Source organism: Phycodurus eques, chromosome 14, assembly GCF_024500275.1.
Source record: "Phycodurus eques isolate BA_2022a chromosome 14, UOR_Pequ_1.1, whole genome shotgun sequence".
NCBI classification, from domain to species: domain Eukaryota; kingdom Metazoa; phylum Chordata; class Actinopteri; order Syngnathiformes; family Syngnathidae; genus Phycodurus; species Phycodurus eques.
In genome coordinates, this window is record NC_084538.1 from 10,476,387 (window position 1) to 10,495,193 (window position 18,807).

Here is an 18,807-nt window from a genome sequence, read left to right on the forward strand (position 1 = left end):
GATGTTCACTCTGTTGACGTCTAGCAAAATCTTAAGAAATCTAAAGATTGTGAGGCATATTTTTCAAATAATTTTGGTCCGCATTTTACTATATATTCGGTTTTCAGCTTTAATTCGACACTAGTGCTTTTTATGTTGCTGTTACAGTGGTAAATTGACTCCCAATGTTTTTTTCCACATCAGGATGGAAAGACAGCTCTCTACTGGGCAGTGGAGAAAGGTAACGCCACCATGGTGAGAGACATCCTGCAATGTAACCCTGACACGGAGAGCTGCACCAAGGTATAACATTCCATTGCCACATAGCATGTTCTCGCTCTTGTACTGTGCACATCTTCACTTTGTTTCTATGAAATTATTGTCTTAAATCTTTTTTTAAATGAAGTATATGTGTATTCTTGCTTTTAAGGAGGGAGAAACCCCACTTATCAAAGCCACAAAAATGAGGAACATAGAGATCGTCGAGCTGCTGCTGGATAAAGGAGCAAAAGTGTCAGCTGTGGAAAAGGTCAAGACTCTGAATGACTCTTAACTCTGAATGACTTAGTCATTTTTCTAAAAAATTCAACTTCCTTTTGACTGAACAGAAAGGCGATACACCCCTCCACATCGCTATCAGAGGGAGGAGCCGAAAGCTGGCCGAGCTGCTGCTAAGGAACCCTAAAGATGGCCGCCTCCTTTACCGCCCGAACAAGGCCGGAGAGACACCATACAACATCGATTGCACGCACCAGAAAAGCATACTCACACAAATATTTGGCGCCAGTACGACTATTTGCTTGTTGTTGTTCAGGATTCTTTCGAAATAACCTGAACCATTCATCATCTTTATTGTTTCTCTTTCAGAACACCTCTCCCCAACTGAATCAGATGGGGACATGTTGGGTTACGACCTGTACAGCAGTGCTCTTGCAGACATTCTCAGCGAGCCCACCATGCAACCACCCATCTGTGTTGGTTTGTACGCACAGTGGGGCAGTGGGAAATCTTTTCTTCTTAAGAAACTGGAGGGTCGGTACTCACACAGCATGAAAAATCTCCTTTTCGATAAGTATTTGAAGTATGTTAATAGGATGCCTCTATCCTCTCCGCTTGTCTCTCAGATGAAATGAAGACGTTTGCAGGGCAGCAAATCGAGCCGTTGTTCCAGTTTTCCTGGCTGGTGGTCTTCCTCACCCTCCTGCTGTGTGGCTCAGTGGCCTTGATACTGGGCTTTACTGTTGATCACAAGCTGGCTATCGCTGTTTCCCTTAGCTTCCTCGCTTTGATTTACATCTTCTTTGGTAAAATGACAAGACTTTATACACTGTCTCAACTCATTTGTTACGTGCTCAATGGCTACTGAAAGACTACACCACACCACTATAGTGGACCCCCTCATATTCGTGGTTCAGCATTCCTGAATTCGCCTATTCAAGGATTTCTTCTTTGACCCTATCCCCCCGTTATTTGCGGAAAACATTACTATTTGTGTGTGGGTGTGGGTGGGTCGGTGGGTTTATTTTTTTATCGAGTCCCATTTTATTTTTTATTTATTTTTTTTTTAATGGCAATATACTGTGCACATTTTGTTTGTAAGTGTTTGAAATTCTATGAGCCTCTTCCCCAGTGTTTTGGGATTATAGTTTGTGGTATATTTATGGTTTTAACTATTACTATAGAGGTTAGGGTAATTACTGTTTGAGTGAACCCAGCTCGTCATGGAAATTTTATACTTGTATATGTGGCGAGGCTGTATCCCTATTCGTGGCGGTCTACTGAATTGTAATAGGAAAAACATGCGTTCAAATATTTGGCTCACTAGAGGGCGCCATTACACAACCAATAAACAAAGATGTTTGAAAATAAATCATGAAAGAAGAAAACAAACTGGTCAGATCGCTCGTTGAGTATACTTGTGAATGTACCAATGTTAAAATAATTAAATGACAAATCTTGGCTGTTTTGTCTTATCTTCAGTTTTAGTGTACTTTGGAAGCCGACGTGAGAGAGAGAGCTGGAACTGGGCGTGGGTCATCAGCACCCGCCTTGCCAGGCAAATTGGCTACCTGGAGCTCCTCCTCAAACTGATGTTTGTCAATCCCCCCGAACTGCCTGAGCAAACCACCCGTGCACTGCCTGTCAGGTGACAGTGAAACACAAAACTCTCATCCTAATGAGCTGTTTTTCCTGAGTTTTTGCATGTTAAGAGAGAGAGGTTTCTTCTCTCATTGATGACAGGTTCCTGTTCACGGATTACAATCGGCTATCCAGTGTGGGAGGGGAGACCTCCATGGCTGAGATGATTGCCACACTCTCAGATGCTTGTGAAAGGGAGTTTGGATTCATGGCCACCAGGCTGTTCAGGGTTTTCAAGAATGATGAGATCCAAGGTGACTTTGCTGTCTTTCAATTATGACGCCAGTCACAGTTGAAGAGTGGATTTATATTTTAAATTTACAGTTTCCAGATTTCATTTGGATGCCATGTCTTTATCATTTGAGCTGTTTATTTGGACACGAGCAGTTGTATGACAGAGACTTCCTGTTACCGTGGTTTGTTAAACAGCAATAAGTCAATTAGGGCCGCACACAATTGGTGTTTACTTTTATCTGTGCATTATTAAATGGTTAAGAAAGCGGTTTTATTAATATTAGGACATTACAAGCAGGATTACACATCTCTTGCCCTCCCACCTACCAGGTAAAAAGTGGAAGAAGACATGCTGCATGCCTTCCTTTGTGCTGTTTGCCTTGACACTTTGCTGCCTCATCGCTGGCTTAGCCTTGCTGGTAATATTTAAGGTGGGTTAAAAAGATGAGAAACTACAGAATATTCTTACAAACACATGATCTGGATGTGTTGTGTTTCAGACTAATCTGTCCTTTGTTGTCCAGGTGGACTCTGAAAACCTGACAGTGAACGCGGTGCTGATCGCCATGGCCAGCGTGGTGGGCCTGGCATTGCTGCTTAACTGTAAGACCTGGTGGCAGGTGGGAGACTCTGTTCTTAACTCCCAGAGGAAACGCCTGCACAGGGCTGCCAACAACCTGCACCAGCTCAAGAGTGAAGGCTTTATGAAGGTAGATTAAATGGATCATTTGATCCCATTGGAGATGCATTGGATTCCTTGAGATCTTAAAAATTGATTAAATACACATTTCTTTAGTAATTTATCAGAAAGATCAAATTATCTGGTTTTACGTGGTAAATGTTTTGAAGCCTTTATTTGTTCTTGTCACGGCAGGTTCTGAAGCATGAGGTAGAGCTAATGTCAAAGATGGCCAAGACCATTGATGGCTTTACCCAGAACCAGACACGAATGGCCGTCATCATAGACGGGCTGGATGCCTGTGAACAGGACAAAGTGCTGCAGATGCTGGACACGGTGTGTAATTGTAGTGGTGGTTGTTACTGTTGTAGTTCAAAATAGTTGTTCCCATGATCCTAATTTTCTGTCTCTGAGCACACACACCGGAGGTATACAACTACCCTCTTGTTCTCAGCTGCCGCAGCTTCCCTTTAAGTTTAGCTTCTTACTCCCAGCTGCTCTAATAGAATCATTCCACCTTTAGCCAAATATTATTTTGTGGAGTGATCCCAAAGTAGATTGCAACCTCCTGTGTGCTAATGTAATTTTCTCATCTGAAGTATGTGCGTGCATTATGTGAAGTTCACGTGATGTTGCCAACAGCTGCTGCTGAGACGGTGGTTCATTCTCCTGTGCGTGAGGCTAAATGGTCAAGGGTTAACAAACCGTGAAAACCTGCCACACAAATCCATGTCCCGTGACGCTCGGACACTGCCTTTTAGTTAGCACCGTGGAAAATCCCCAAGAATTTGTGTTGCGGGTACAAGATTTGTGAGACTCTGCGGCAAGTCACTATGGTCCTCTTTGACGAGATGAATTCCTTTTAAACAAATTCACACAGGACTGTTGTTGTGCTAAAACTGTTAATTCCTGTTCAAAATAAAATTTTATAACAATGAGAAGATGTTGACCATATCAAGTAAGTTAGTGGAGTGGATTGTGTTAAAGTAATACATTTTGGATTTTATTCAAGAAAGTATTGGCCAAAAATACTCTCACCTAAAACCATAGACTACAAAAAAAAAGTAGATAAGTGAAAAGTGCGGCCAATGCAGATGTGACCTTCAATAGTCACTGGTAAAAAACAATGTGATTGTATACTGTAGAAAGATACATGATGAATCACCAGAGGCGCTTTTCCTTTGCAGGAACTTCCCTAGCTACCCTGATAGCTTCAGTTCCCCCTGTGTGGGCACCAAAAAAATATTACTAGGGTACGAGAGGTTCCCCCTGGATTATTTCATTCCTCCTGGCGGATAGGGTCTTCTGAGAGTTTACCAGGAACTCTTTGGGGTGGGGGGGGGGGGGTGTAGGCTGTGCTGACGAACACTGATTGGTTGACAGACCTCCGTGGGCATTTACTTTTTCATTGACATAGCCACCATTATGCGGTGTCACACAAGGCTCGAAATAAGAGGATTAAAATACATTGAAAAGCATAACTTTGAATCACCGATCAAACGTAGCGGTGGCAGACCTCGCCACGGGCTTGCCACGTTAACTAACGGAGGTCCAAGCCCAAGCAGGCTTGTGCGTCTTCCTCGGCCGGGGCTGAGGGGCGTGATGCTTCCAAACACCGATCTTTAGGTCTTCCCGCTGAGCCGCACTTGTTGGACATGGAGCTGGCTGGACAAACTATGTGCTCGCCGAGTTTACATCGACGGGCTTGGTGGCGAGCCGCAGCGGACTTAACCACAGAGTCCTCAGTGGTGAGATCCGCTGCTGTCCCGGCAGCAAGGTCCACCGCTGCCCAACTCTTCTGATTATTCTTTGCACTCCTCTGTCATAAATCTTGTGAGGAGCACCTGATCGAGACAAATCTATGGTGGTATGATTGGCTTTCCACTTACGTAGTATGGCCCCAACCGTGCTCACTGGAACATTCAGAAGCTTATACATGCAGCTGTAACCAATGCCATCGTTATGTTTTGCAACAATTAGTCCGCGGTGGTCTTGAGATAGCTCTTTGCTCTTACCCATCATGAGATGTGTCTTGACTCACATCATGGCAATGAGACCTTTTTGTAGGCCATCAATTAGGACTGAACCAGCTGATTTTCATTTGCACTGACAAGGGGTTGGATTGCTGTTTGATTATTGATAGATTTTAGGTGTTGTCTTGGCTTTCCATGCCTTTTTGTACCTCCCTTTCTTCATGTGTTCAATACTTTTTCCCTGTGTCATTTCACATTATTACACACAAATTAATTTCTGATCTTTTTTGTTCTACTTTGTATGTATGGATTACTTAGGTTGTTCCCTACTTCTGGTGAAAATTTCATGTCAGTAGCACCTTTGGAAATATACTTAGTGAGAAAAATTGTGATGCGTTAAATACTTCTTTCAGCCGCTGTATATAAATACATTTAGAAGACTGCACATGATTATATATGTGATTTATTGTTCTCAAATTTGTACTGCAACAGTGTAAGGCTTCAGGCTCATGTCCCTGTTGTATTTTCCAACTGATAAATCACATCTCTAGTCATCTGCAAGCTTCTGTTGCACAAGCTATTTAGGTATATCATCTTAATGAAATAGAATAAATATATTCTAATTTATTGAAATGGACCTGTATATAATAACACTCCCTACCTCAAAGACTGTAGACTGCAGCCAGGTTGGCATTGCAAATGAGAATCAGTTCTTAATTGCCTCACCTGGATAAAGGATTAGGTTTTAAACGTATCAAAAATATTGGAAATTTTGATTAGGATATAAAATAAGACATTGAAAGCTTGAAATGCCAGCATTTATTTTTGATCCAGTAGTGTGTCAGTAATGAGCAACATCAGCCTCATTTGCTGAAGTCACCCTGAACTAATAACTGCGATGGAAACACAAACCACATGGGCCACAGGAACTCCTGCTACCAGGAACTCAAAGTGGCTGGGCTGATTGGTAGAAAAACCCCTAATGCGCTTTGCGGCGTGATGAACTTGTGATTCACAGTTTGCCTCCGCTGCTACTTGTATGTACTTGTATGTCTCGGTCAGCTTCACATGCTCATCCAAATATTGTTACTGTTGATTTAAAAAACAATAACAACAAATTGTGTTAAAAACAGATATCCATAAACCAACTCGTTATGTTTTATTTCCTCTTTGCCTGACATGTTTTATGGCTGCTTCTCCTGCTAGGTGCGAGTTCTCTTCTCCAAGGGGCCCTTCATCTCCATCTTCGCCAGCGACCCTCATATCATCATTAAAGCCATCAACCAAAACCTCAACAGTGTGTTAAGAGACTCCAACATCAATGGCCATGACTACATGAGAAACATTGTCCACCTGCCAGTTTTCCTCAACAGCAGAGGTCTTAGCACAGCCAGGAAGCTCTGCATGGCGGCACCCAGTAATGGCGACGGCTTGGCTGCGGAAGGTACGGCAAAATGCATCTGAGGACCTTTCGTGGAAAATAATATTTCACCTCATTCTTAGGCGAGTGTGTCCTAACTAAGCCTTGTTGCATGAACTGATGAAGCCTGCTCGGGTGAGAGGGGAAACGTCTTCTAAGACAACCAGAATAGTCCAGTTGCGATCGCGTCAATGCCCTGAGAATTTACCTCATTCTATTCTTTCCTTCTTTTTTTTTTTTTCAATCCCAGGTTGGAATGAAGATGTTGACAGGAAGATGTCTCAGAATAGCCTGGCTCCAGACCAGGCCAAGTTTGGCAGCAAGAATGCTCTTAACCGCAGGGTAAAGATTGTTTTAAATCATGGACAGTAAAACCCCTGAAGTCAAACACAATCTATTTCAGGACGCTGGTTGACGTCTAATTTGTTCAAGTTTAGAATCCATTACTCCCGTAGATAATAATGGAAGACCACAACAAAACCTTAACCACATAAGTAATGTTTTAGATAACATTTTAACATTCTCAACTATATCATAAAAGTATAAAAATAAGATAGTCATTGTTAATATTAAAAGGTAAAAACAATAAATACTGTACTTTTGATTACGCGTGACAAGATTACTACTTCGGAGATGAGTCGCTTGACAAAGACTTAACGCAGCTCACTTTCTCATGTCAAGTCAATTTTATTGTTACTGGTAGTTATCTCAAGGGAGCAGGTCTAGAACCATGGTTATGACACATTTACAAACTAACCGAAACACACATGAGCAAGCGCTAGGTGACAGAGGCAAGGAAAAACTCCATCTTGATAAGAAACCTCAAACAAACCCAAGACTCAGAGTAGGGTGGCCATCTTCCTCAACCGGTTGAGTTGAGAGTAATAAGCTAGTGGGATTCCAACAGGGGTAAGGAAGTTGTGTGTACATCATGAATTATATTAACGATACTCATGGTAATTAAATGTATCAATGGTATTACTACTATTATACTAAACTGAATTAATTAGTAGTGTTAAGTGTTACAGTTGTTTCCTGCACATCTGTAAGCACAGACACCTACATGTGAAAGGAGAAAAGGAACAATAAAATTGCGTTGTTGTTGCCTGTGGCACAGGAAGCAGTCCATTCCATTTTTCAAACTTTAATAGTAAAACATTGTCAACTTTATTGTACTTAGCAGCCAACACAGAGATGTGTGAGCCCCTTGTATAAGGTCAGTAAGATCAATTTTATATTCTATGGGCATTGTCACATACTCATGGGAATCATTTACATGGAAAATGTTGAGATAGTTTGAGGGGGCAGTTAATTTTATGGATTTGCCAAGTAAACTAAAATAATTGATTAGGCAGTATCGTAAATCGTTCATCACTGTATTTTGAACAATCAACTCTGCCTGGACAGGAAACTGTGTGCTGCCAAGGGTGAGACTTAGCGCCATAAAAACCCTTGCTGCTTTCTAATTTCCGTCGCCTCCTGAAGAGGATGCTCAGTGCAGGCGTGGCTTTTGCAGGCGATGTGGAGGCCAGTGGACAGCAGGAGACATGCTGATAGGTAGAGAGAGAGAGAAAGAGCTGGGTGTGCAGCCAAGGCTCCTGGTGTAATTGATGTAATGGCTATTTATCCTTCCTGCTGCGTTGCCACCATCTAATGACAAGGCTGAGCAGCAGTGGGCCTCCGCAACAAAACACTGGCACCGACTCTGCTGGCAGGAGGCTAAGCGACTCTGCTGCTGTCGCTGATGCCTTCCTGCCCCCTGCGAGACCTTATCACGCACCCTCCACTTCCTCCCCGCCTCCCTTACTTGTTTGCTAAACATTTTTTTCTCCCCCTGTCAAACTGAAATGCTCGTGGTATCCCCTTTGATTCTGGAAGCATCCTGCCCTTTCATTCTCTTGGTCGAAGGGGCAAATGACAGAATGACTCATTTTCATGATTCATTCTCTAGTTTGAAATGATGATTTTTTTTTTTACTATGTAGATAGTCTGTAAACAAATATTTACCTCTGTGACAGTTAAACTAGCTCCTACTGCTTGGAAGTTGAAACATTCTGTGCCTTATGTTATTTAGGTGAATATTTGAGTAAGTAAAGGCAGCGGTGAGCCATCAGGACCAGCAAGTCCTCCGCTGCTTTCCAAACACTGGGAATAAGCACTGATCTACTTCTTGTACAGCCCAAATACAAATATTTGTTCCATGAAATTGTATTAATTTATTCCCAACATTTATTCTCTTCATTCTGATGTGTTTCTATAGGCTCCACTGCTTTCAGTACGTTTGTGTATTGCGAATATTAGATTTTTTTTTTTTTTTTTTGTCCAATCAGAATTTATTTGTTGCCATATTAATCTAATCGGTCCAGGGCCTACAGAAACAATACTGTTGGTCGATGTAATTTAGGCTACGTCAGCACCGGGATTGTTTCTGTAACCAATTCACCTCACAGGGCCAGGTGGCTGTCCCACAATAACGTCAGCATTTTTTTGTCCTCTGATTGGTTAGTCAGAGCAAACCAAGTTCTGAACTGTTCCAGCTGATTTATGTGGCACAGTTACATTCTGTTATATAGCGTTTTTGTGTAGTATTGATGGTTTCTGTACTTGCATCATGATTGTGGCGGTATTAGGATGTGGAATAAGTCGGGTAAATCCCCACTGAAGGCTCAGGTACCAAATTCACAGCCCGCCACCGACCAAATGGCATCAATATTATTTATTAACACTGAGGTGACCTAGGAAAATACAACAGACTTTTCTGATTGAAATTGATGTTAAGGCCATGTTTCTGGGAGCTGTCGACCAAATACGTGTTTTACCATCAAATAAATTTCACAGTCTGACCAGTCAAATGGTAGCCTGTTTGCAAAGCGGATGTACAGCTTGAACTTTTTAGTCTATCTTTAACTTGGACCTTTTGGGCCCTGACTGAGTGGTGGCCATATGTTTCATCTCCCAGAAAGAGGTCACAAAAGTGGTATTATGACTTCAAAGTCAACCAAAACCCTCATCTTGGCTCATGACCATGGCAGCTGTCTGATATCATCACAGATGTTCCCCGGTAGATCTGTGTCAATAGCTAGCCTGTGTGTCATGTCATGACTGTTCTGTTTGGGACAGTGGCTCTTTGATTTGTTTTTCTCTTGCAGTCACAGAGAGTTTTTTTCTTTGGCAGATTATGTGACAGGAAAGGCTGCTGTATGAGAATGTTGCTTTCAGAGAGATTCCCATTTGTTGTTCTTTTTTTGTTTTGTTTTTGTTTTCAAGATAATCTTAACAGACTCCCGTGAATTTAGCCTCATATATTACATATGAAAAGGTGCATTGAACATTAATGAAATGAATTGTTTGCAAATGAGGTATGGAATATGAGACACGTTTATTTAGGCATAATGTTTTTGAGTGACTTGGCCTGAGATCACATGGTGACGCTGAAGGCCGTCTCTGGGGTCTCATGATGCAGTTTGCATTCAGGGGACATATACTGCCAACTTACAAATTCCAGGAACTCATCTTAGCTGCATTGAATCTCTTGAGGTTGATTAGTTAAAGTCGCAGTTTTTACAATTAAACATCATCAGTGTAGCGTCCTATGCCATTAGGACTCGTGTTACCCTTCCAAGCATGTAACATTAACTCATGGAACTGTAATTTTTTTAAATGATGGCTATCTTCGAAGGACACATACCGGCGGCGCCAGATGCAGAGGACCATCACCAGACAGATGTCTTTTGACTTGACAAAGCTGCTGGTGACTGAGGACTGGTTCAGTGACATCAGCCCCCAGACCATGAGGAGACTACTCAATATTGTTTCCATCACTGGTAAACCTTCTCACTCCTCAATTCATCATCTTTCGTAATGACATTCTCCTTTATAATCACTGACTCACAAGTGACTTATTAGTGTTATTTGCATTTTCATGGCTTTTACGGCGCGATTACAGGCCATGTCTGCCCTCTGTGTTGACAGGTCGTCTTTTGCGAGCAAATCAGATAATCTTCAACTGGGATCGTCTGGCGTCGTGGATCAATCTAACCGAGGAGTGGCCTTACAGGACATCATGGATCATCCTCTTTTTAGAAGAGAGTGATGGAGTGTCTGATCAGGTCTCTCTCAAGACGATCTATGAGAGGTATGAACATGCATAAGCATACTTCATGCATAGGCCAATATAGTAAAAGTCACCATGTTTTGTAGCTAAAATCGATACCATAGACCTCATTATAAAATAGTATAACCATGTGATTTATGTGAAAAAGGTAAAATGATGAGTTCTTGACACAGCAAAAAAAATAAAAAATCACACATACCAATACATGGTTGGATGGATAGCCTTTAGTCTTTTTGATACAATGCAGTATCTTTAAGCAATATTATAACCTTTATGTCTAAAGTTGTATTCATCATTTGCCAAGATTTTATGTCAAAAGTTGCGTTCATTATTCGCCAAAATATTATTTTAAATGCGGTTAAGGTCTGGATTCCGTGGAGACCAGTCCAACTGTAAAAATGACTTTCACATTGTGTGAGATGGTTCAACACTCGCCCGTCATGTTTCAATTACATATTGGACTTTTCTGAATAGGGTTGGGATCCAGGGAGTTATTATAATATGATGATAGCGCAGTAAGTTTGAAGGATACAACTGAAGTGCAATTATCAAAGATAAGAAGACTCGTGAATACTAACAACCAGAGGTGGGAGTAAGTCACATATGTGCAAGTCACAAGCAAACCTCAAGTCATAACTAACCTTCAAGTCTCAAGGAAGTCCCAAGTCACAGTGGGGGAAAAAAAATCAAGTCAAGTTGAGTCGCCACAAAATTTCTAGCAAGTCAAGTCATTACTTGGTTTAAGCAATATAGCAAGTGTTTTTTCACAAATCATAACACTAAAAAAATTATTAACACCGTATAAAAGTTAAATGAACAACAACTGAGATTATGATTGATTGAATTTATTGCACTAAATTGTTTTAAAGTTTAAATTTCAAACTCAATTTAACTCAACTTTTCTGGACAAACAATGCTGTTTGGTTTGTGGTGACAGCCTTCTAACTCCTATGGTTCCTAAGAGAACAACATTAAACAAAAACCATAATAAATATCTTCAACTTTTTTTCACCTTTAATGTGACACACATTGACAACTCATTTGGAAAAAAAATTGAATTCTTTTGAGAGAAGTAAAAATAAACAACAGAGATAATGTGGTTGCTTACGTGTGCACATGCTCACATAACTAGGGATGTGGCTGTGTTCAGAATTAAACAATCTAATTTAGAAGCACTGACACTGGACATTTGACAATGGTCATTATATTAAAGGTTATGTTTCATATGCTGTACATAGTGCAGACAGCTTGCATACATGCAAATCAGTCGCCTTTCGGCAAAATTCGCCGTTTTCGACTTCCGCATCGGCCGCTGTTAATCCAATTTAAGCGCTAGTGACGTTTAAGTCTAGTTCACCAATAAGCACTGTCTGCCCAAACCAGTCTATGAAACTTAATGTTTGACCAGCTAGCTAAACTGTTATATTAGCTGACCTGTTTTTCTGAGTTTTGTAGCGGCGGATGAAGTTCAACATTGTTGTTGTTGTTCTCTCTTTAATGCGCAAATTCCAAGACATGCAGGTTGCCATCCTCTTTTTGCAGACTTCATCGACAACATAATCCTTGAATCCAAATTTTAGTATCTTTGGAGCTCCTTCCATCGTTGTTCATGCAGGTGGCTATGTCACACAGGCAAGTGCGCAACAATGCAGACTTTTTGCCAGGTTGGTGCAAATGACCCCCTCCAAAATTTTCCTTTCAAAGAAAGGCAAACTGTCTTAATTAAAATGCAGATTTCCAACTCTAAGTGAGATGACTTGTCAAGTCATGCAGTTCAAGTCAAAGTCAAGTCTCTTGGCAAGCAAGTCGCAAGTCATAAAACTGCCACCTCAAGTCAAGTAATTTGACTTGAGTCCCCCCCATCTCTGCCAACAACCCTTCAATGCAGGATCATCCATTTTTCCAAGGCGAAACTAACCAATGCTGCCATTGTATAAAATGAAGAACTTTGGCTTCCGCAGTCAAATAGTTTCATTGTATAGTGTACTATACTGTATATATTGTATAGTTTCACTTGACTACCACGCTGTTGATAATACCCTTAAAGCTTTGGCTGCTGTGGGTATAAAAGGAGAAAACGTGTTTTGGCCACCATCATAACCTGACCTCAACACTTTTGAGAACCTGTGGAGCATCTTTGAAAGGAATCTATGAAAGTGGAGAGAAGTTATACATCCAAACAGCAGCTCAGTTCTTCAGAACCTATTTTGTATTTTATACACTGTAGTATATAATTTGGAACAGCCTATTGTGAGTAATTTTGCACCCCAAAATACTCTTCTTGTGGTGCTGGGTTTGTTGAATATAATCCTGAATATTGTAGAAGCTAATGTAATTGTTGATGATCAAAAAATTGTGTTCAATGTAAATGGCATCGATTTAGACTATTTAGGACATTTAACATAAACAGCATATGCATAATCATTTGGGACCTGATTACCTATTTTAAATGACATATTCATCGAACACAACACAAACAGCAGTTATCAAGACACATTTAATATTGAAAAATATAAATCTGTCGTACACAATAAATGATTCAAAGAAAATGTAGTTTAGATGCGTGTCATTAACCAGTGAGGAAAATACTGAGATTCACGTCATTTTAAAAGGTCAAGATTGTCGTAAAGTGCACATTGGCCAGCCATAATATTATTATACAGTTCCTGAAGAAACATCACACCACTACTGTACTTCTTAAAGCTTTATCTTAGCAAGCTTCAGCAAAGAACTTGTTGCCGGGTAAACACATTAATTAAATTATATATTATATATAAAGGTATTTTTTTTTCCTTATTTATTTTTTCTGTCGGCACGGTGGACGACTGGTTAGAGCGTCAGCCTCACAGTTCTGAGGACCCGGGTTCAATCCCCGGCCCCGCCTGTGTGGAGTTTGCATGTTCTCCCCGTGCCTGCGTGGGTTTTCTCCAGGCACTCCGGTTTCCTCCTACATCCCAAAAACATGCATTAATTGGAGACTCTAAATTGCCCGTAGGTGTGACTGTGAGTGCGAATGGTTGTTTGTTTGTATGTGCCCTGCGATTGGCTGGCAACCAGTTCAGGGTGTACCCCGCCTCCTGCCCGATGACAGCTGGGATAGGCTCCAGCACGCCCGCGACCCTAGTGAGGAGAAGCGGCTCCGAAAATGGATGGATGGATTTTTTCTAGCATGTATAATTTTGACCAGCAGGTGGCAGTAGATGATTTTCACTTCCAACAGCCTTCAAATGGTAATTAGTGCCACAGCTTTGAACTCCTCATTTTGTATTTTTTTTTTCGTTATGCATGCATCAAATTATGCCTGTATTAAAGTGTGCAAGATAGATTAATGACTTGACATGGTTTACTTAGAAGCGGTCAAATTAGTCTCAGATGTCTTTGTTGGAGCAGCTAAGGGACAGTGTTGTGTGCACACCACAGCAGTGACATGACATCTTTGTGCTTGTGCAGGCACAGATGCTCTTAGGCGGAGAGCCGTCGCAGGCTGAGTCGCTGGGGTTTGGGCGCAGTTGTGCATCAGTTGCTGGCCTTTAAAGGTTGCACTCTGTCACAATACACTAGCGCCTACGACTCCTGCGGCAGGGAAGTGTCACACACACTTACTGTCAGCCGGTCAGCCAGCTAGATTCAACAGACAGGCCCCCTGCATCCGTGGAACACCTCATTAGAACAGCATTTTTGTTTAATCACAATATTTTTTCACTTTCTGTTAATGAGAGAATGACAGATTATGATCATGATGTAAGTCTGATAACTTTTGAATATGATGATCTATGTCTGTATCACCACACTATTATAGAATGTAAACCCGACATGCTTGTAAGAAAAAAGAAAGTCCAAAAAAAAAAGAAAAAGCTGTAATTTCACAAAACGTGGGTGTGCGCTCACATTTGCTCATTAAGCCTCATGAAACATCTTCCTGTTCCTGACCAGCAGCGCTGTCTGTCTTCATCTTCCTCCTCACTGGGTGTCTTTCCAAATGGCCGCTCTGTCTCGCCGTGGCCATTGGACAAATGACGTTAATGATGATGACATTTTAAACAGGCCTCGCCTTGGGGCCTTATCGCATGCACAAATCTTCCATTGATAAGAATCAGGTCTTTGGTTTGTGTGTCTCTTCAGATTCCAAGGCAATAATGGGCAAAAAGCTAAAAAAAATGCACATCCAGACACACCTAAATGCAGTTTCGACACACACAACAAGAGCAACCTAATTACTGTAATAGATTGCATTTTGACAATATATGTACTTGTACTGGTACCATTCACAATGTGAAACAATTCACCACCACAGGGAAAAGAGAGAAAAAGCTATTGATAAGAGTATTTCCTGTTGCATAAATTTAGTGATTGTCGTCAATGTTGGATTATTTATTTGTGAGCTGGCTGAATTCAGAGGTAAATACTGATTAGAGTCCTATATATGGAAATTATTTGTTATTATTGTTCTATCTTAACTACACTGGCACACAACATTATCATCCATGTATAATGAGTTGTAGTAATTTATGTTTTAGCATTTTCAGCTGCAAGTTTTAACTCCCTTCTTTTGGTCACCCAGATTTAGTGTAACAGTGCAATCCTGAGACAGTGACATTGCAATCTCACTAATTAGCTTCATTTTAATATTCAAGCAATATATATTGCATTATTTTGTGTGTACGCACCTTGCACATTTTACTTTTTTGCAGAGCACAGAGCGAGTTCTTACACACTATTACTGCACGTCCCCTGAGCGTTAATAAGTGAATATATTAATGGTGAAGTGAAGGGGTGGGGGGTGTGTGAGTCAGCCCTTATAGGTCAGCTGTCGCCCTGCATCTCAGTCACATGGCAGTGGACTCTTCCTCTCTTCTCCTCGTTATAAGCTTCTGAGAAGAACATTTGCGTTTGGAAATCACAGAATGGATAAATTAGGCCTAATGAATCTCAGAGGTTATTTTTGAATGCTGCTTTAGAGATTGGGGGAAAAAAAGGGCTGCAAGTTTAATCCTTGTCAGGTGATGTTAAGATTTAATACCGTAGCTTTCATCTGGGTTAGCCAATACATGGCTAAGTTGGAGGCAAATATTTTGAACACAGATCTACTCAGTGATGACAGAAACTCTTTGTGACATCCCATCTCTAAGCATGAGGATGAATAAATAATTATCAATGAACAAACGTGCCCAAAAAAGGTTCTGAGTTAAGGAATTACAGTATAACCTTCTAAGTACAAAATGTACAGGCAATAGTTTTAGTAATATTTTAACGGTATTTATTTTACGGTTAAAAAAAGAAGAAAAAAAAACAGTCAAATGAAGTAAAACTATTCACCATTTGAAGATGCCTGACACACAGTTTTTTTTATATAAACAGTCCCCTCAAAAAGTATTGGAACGGCAAGATAAATTCCTTTGTTTTTGTTGTATAGTGAAGACATTTGGGTTTCAGATCAAAAGATGAATGAGACAAAAGTTCAGAATTCCAGCTTTTATTTCATGGTATTTACATCTAGATGTGTTAAACAACTCAAAACCGGGCACCTTTTGTTTGAAACCACCCACTTTTCAAGTGAGCAAAAGTATTGGAACAGACATGATTAAATTAACTTAACGTGAATAACATTTAATATAGTTGGTGGCATAACCCGTACTTGCAATAACTGAATTAAGACTGCGACCCATTGACTTCAACAGACCGTTACATTTTTCATTTGAAATGCTTTTCCAGGCCTTTACTGCACCCTCTTTCAATTCTTGTTTGTTTCTGGAGGGGTTTCCCTTCAGTATCCCTTACATGTCAAAATTGGAACTAGACCTTGATTTTGAAAAGTATTGACCTGAAAGATGTCTGCAGTGAACTTTACAAAAATTATGTTAGCACACTCTATTTTCAGTTGCTCCATTAGTGTGGTATGTCTGTCATAATGAAATAAAAACACTTGCAGATGCTCATTGAACTAAAGCTTCACAAGATTTGCTGACACCTTTCATCTTATCACACAGAATAATGTCTGTCTGTTCAACCTCTAAATTTCGTCAGAATATTTTCACAGTAAATTTTGGTTGGAAATAATTCTGCTTTTGGGGCATTCAGCTTTGGTGGTTCCACTGTACAAGGGCTGTAAAATGTCTCAAAAGGATGAAAGGAGAATGTTGAGTGCTAATTACTCTAATGGGCGTAGACCAGTGCAGCCTCTTATCTGATGGAGAATGTGGAATCGGTTTATAACTTCAGCAGTTTAAATCATTAATGGTAGAATGAGAGGGGGTGCTGACCTGCAAATTATATATAGTATTCAGTCAAAGCATTCAAAGTAACTGATTTCCAGAACTTGTCACGCAAACTTTTTTAAGAGAAATAAACAAATTAAAGTCTGAGCTGTGCACAACATTGCGGTCCGCCTGAAACACCGACGCTGACGATTCAACACGAAATGAAGCAAGTCGTGTTTTGGACTAGCTTATTACTATTCCTGTTTGTACTGCTGTTTTGTCTGTTCATACACTAATTGAATTTGAGCTCGCAGCCTTGTGACTATCATATTCGGCACTCTTGCATGTCTTCATCCTTTCCGTCCTCTCAGGGGTCCATTTTTCTCCCAAGTTTGGCTGCCATTAGAGCCTTAATGACAACAAGCTAACTGGAGTCTCTCCTTCTTCATGGTGATTGCCCCCCTACCATTTCTAAATACAATTAATATGCCTTTCCTGTTGATTTCCTTGATGTAGTTTCGAGTCATTACATTACATTCAGCCATTTAGTCTTTATGTAGATTAACTTCTGGATTTTCCTCAAGACTCATGACTATAATGCTTTAATTGGTTGCATTTCTTCTTCTGCACAATGTTGTTCCTGAATGACTTTCAGTGCTTTGAGAATTCCAAATGAACAGCAGCATTTCCTATTTTTTTGCTGTTATTTTAGTTCCCCCCCCCCCCCCCATTTAACATTCATTGAATGTTAAGGGGGGGGGGGGAGTTAAGTAATGGACCTGCACAATGCGCTTTTTTCATAAACCAATATGTTGCAGGCACTGACTCAGTCAACTGCTGCCATGATGAACAACATTTACCTGACTTTTTAAGCTCCATTGTGACATGACGGGCAGTGGAATTGGTTCGGTTACTTGCCTCACAGTCCAGAGGTTCATGGTTCAAATCCAATTTCAGGCCTTCCTGTGGGGAGATTGTATGTTCTCCCCGTGCTTGTGTGTCTTTTTTCCGGGTACTCGCAACTTCCTCCCGTATCTCCAAGATATGCATATTAGCAAAGCGAATGAGGTTCATTGAAGTCTCTAAATTGTCCAGAGGTGTGAGTGTGAATGGTTGTTCATTGAAATCTCCAATTGACTGGCGACCATCCCAGGGTGTTCCCCGCTTCCCGCCCAAAGTCAGATGGGATGGCTTCAGCTCACCTGCGACCCGAATGAGGACAAATGCTGTAGAAAGTAAATGGGTGGAACATAACACGGGTGAGACTGGCGACCATCCCAGGGTGTTCCCCGCTTCCCGCCCAAAGTCAGCTAGGATAGGCTTCAGCTCACCTGCGACCCGAATGAGGACAAATGCTATAGAAAGTAAATGGGTGGAACATAACACAGGTGAATTGTTAATTAGCTGCACCACATTAAATAGATAAACATGCAGTTTTAAAATTAGGCCCAGTAGATTCTAGTGCAGACATAGAACACACCGTCTGTTCGACAGATGATCTGACTCCTACCTACAGCCACCCACTTGTCAATTCCACAGGGACTGACGACAACAAGACACTTGTCATGCCCTTTGTGCCTGACTCAGGCAAAAACCTCCTAGACTGTCCATAATGATCCTTTTTTTCACTTCAGTAATGGTTTAATAATTTCTTATACGATGTTATTCAAGTGTTATTTCATTTGTCGCATAATTGGCTAGACATAATGACTACAACAGCCAAGAAGTGATTGAGACGCTCTTGCAAACACAGGGGAGCAAACTGTTGACAGACTGTCATGGAAATTAAATTGGGAGGCATGGTCATCCCTTTACTACCCGTCACATGCTCAGATTTCTATATTGCCTAGGTTGCAAACTGTACACTGAAATGTTTGATTTTAAATTTTGAAAAAGTTTTCTGCGTTGCAATGAGTGCATGTTCTGTTCAGTCCCCACAGCGGGCTTATTCTTGGATGCCCAAATCCTGTTTTCAGCTGTAAAAAGTGTCATTGGTCCACTGAGCAGGTTCTGACATCTGGTGCCCTGTGTGTGCCAAGATACCCCTGCTGCACGTAGAAGTGGGTTTCTGG

The 18,807-nt window shown here is 40.9% G+C and overlaps 1 protein-coding gene across 8 annotated transcripts in view; it reads left to right on the forward strand.

Moving 5' to 3' along the window:
* The window catches only part of kidins220a (kinase D-interacting substrate 220a), a 58,233-nt gene that overhangs the window by 14,762 nt on the left and 24,664 nt on the right, over positions 1 to 18,807 (forward strand). For all 8 annotated transcript variants that reach the window (XM_061695629.1, XM_061695631.1, XM_061695630.1 and 5 more), the window contains 14 exons: positions 184 to 282; positions 410 to 508; positions 588 to 765; positions 847 to 1,011; positions 1,104 to 1,283; positions 1,960 to 2,125; positions 2,221 to 2,372; positions 2,683 to 2,783; positions 2,877 to 3,062; positions 3,227 to 3,367; positions 6,211 to 6,448; positions 6,675 to 6,766; positions 10,104 to 10,248; positions 10,397 to 10,559. In XM_061695629.1, the coding sequence (XP_061551613.1) occupies positions 184 to 282; positions 410 to 508; positions 588 to 765; positions 847 to 1,011; positions 1,104 to 1,283; positions 1,960 to 2,125; positions 2,221 to 2,372; positions 2,683 to 2,783; positions 2,877 to 3,062; positions 3,227 to 3,367; positions 6,211 to 6,448; positions 6,675 to 6,766; positions 10,104 to 10,248; positions 10,397 to 10,559 (2,105 nt within the window). The remainder of the gene's footprint in view (positions 1 to 183; positions 283 to 409; positions 509 to 587; positions 766 to 846; positions 1,012 to 1,103; positions 1,284 to 1,959; positions 2,126 to 2,220; positions 2,373 to 2,682; positions 2,784 to 2,876; positions 3,063 to 3,226; positions 3,368 to 6,210; positions 6,449 to 6,674; positions 6,767 to 10,103; positions 10,249 to 10,396; positions 10,560 to 18,807) is intronic.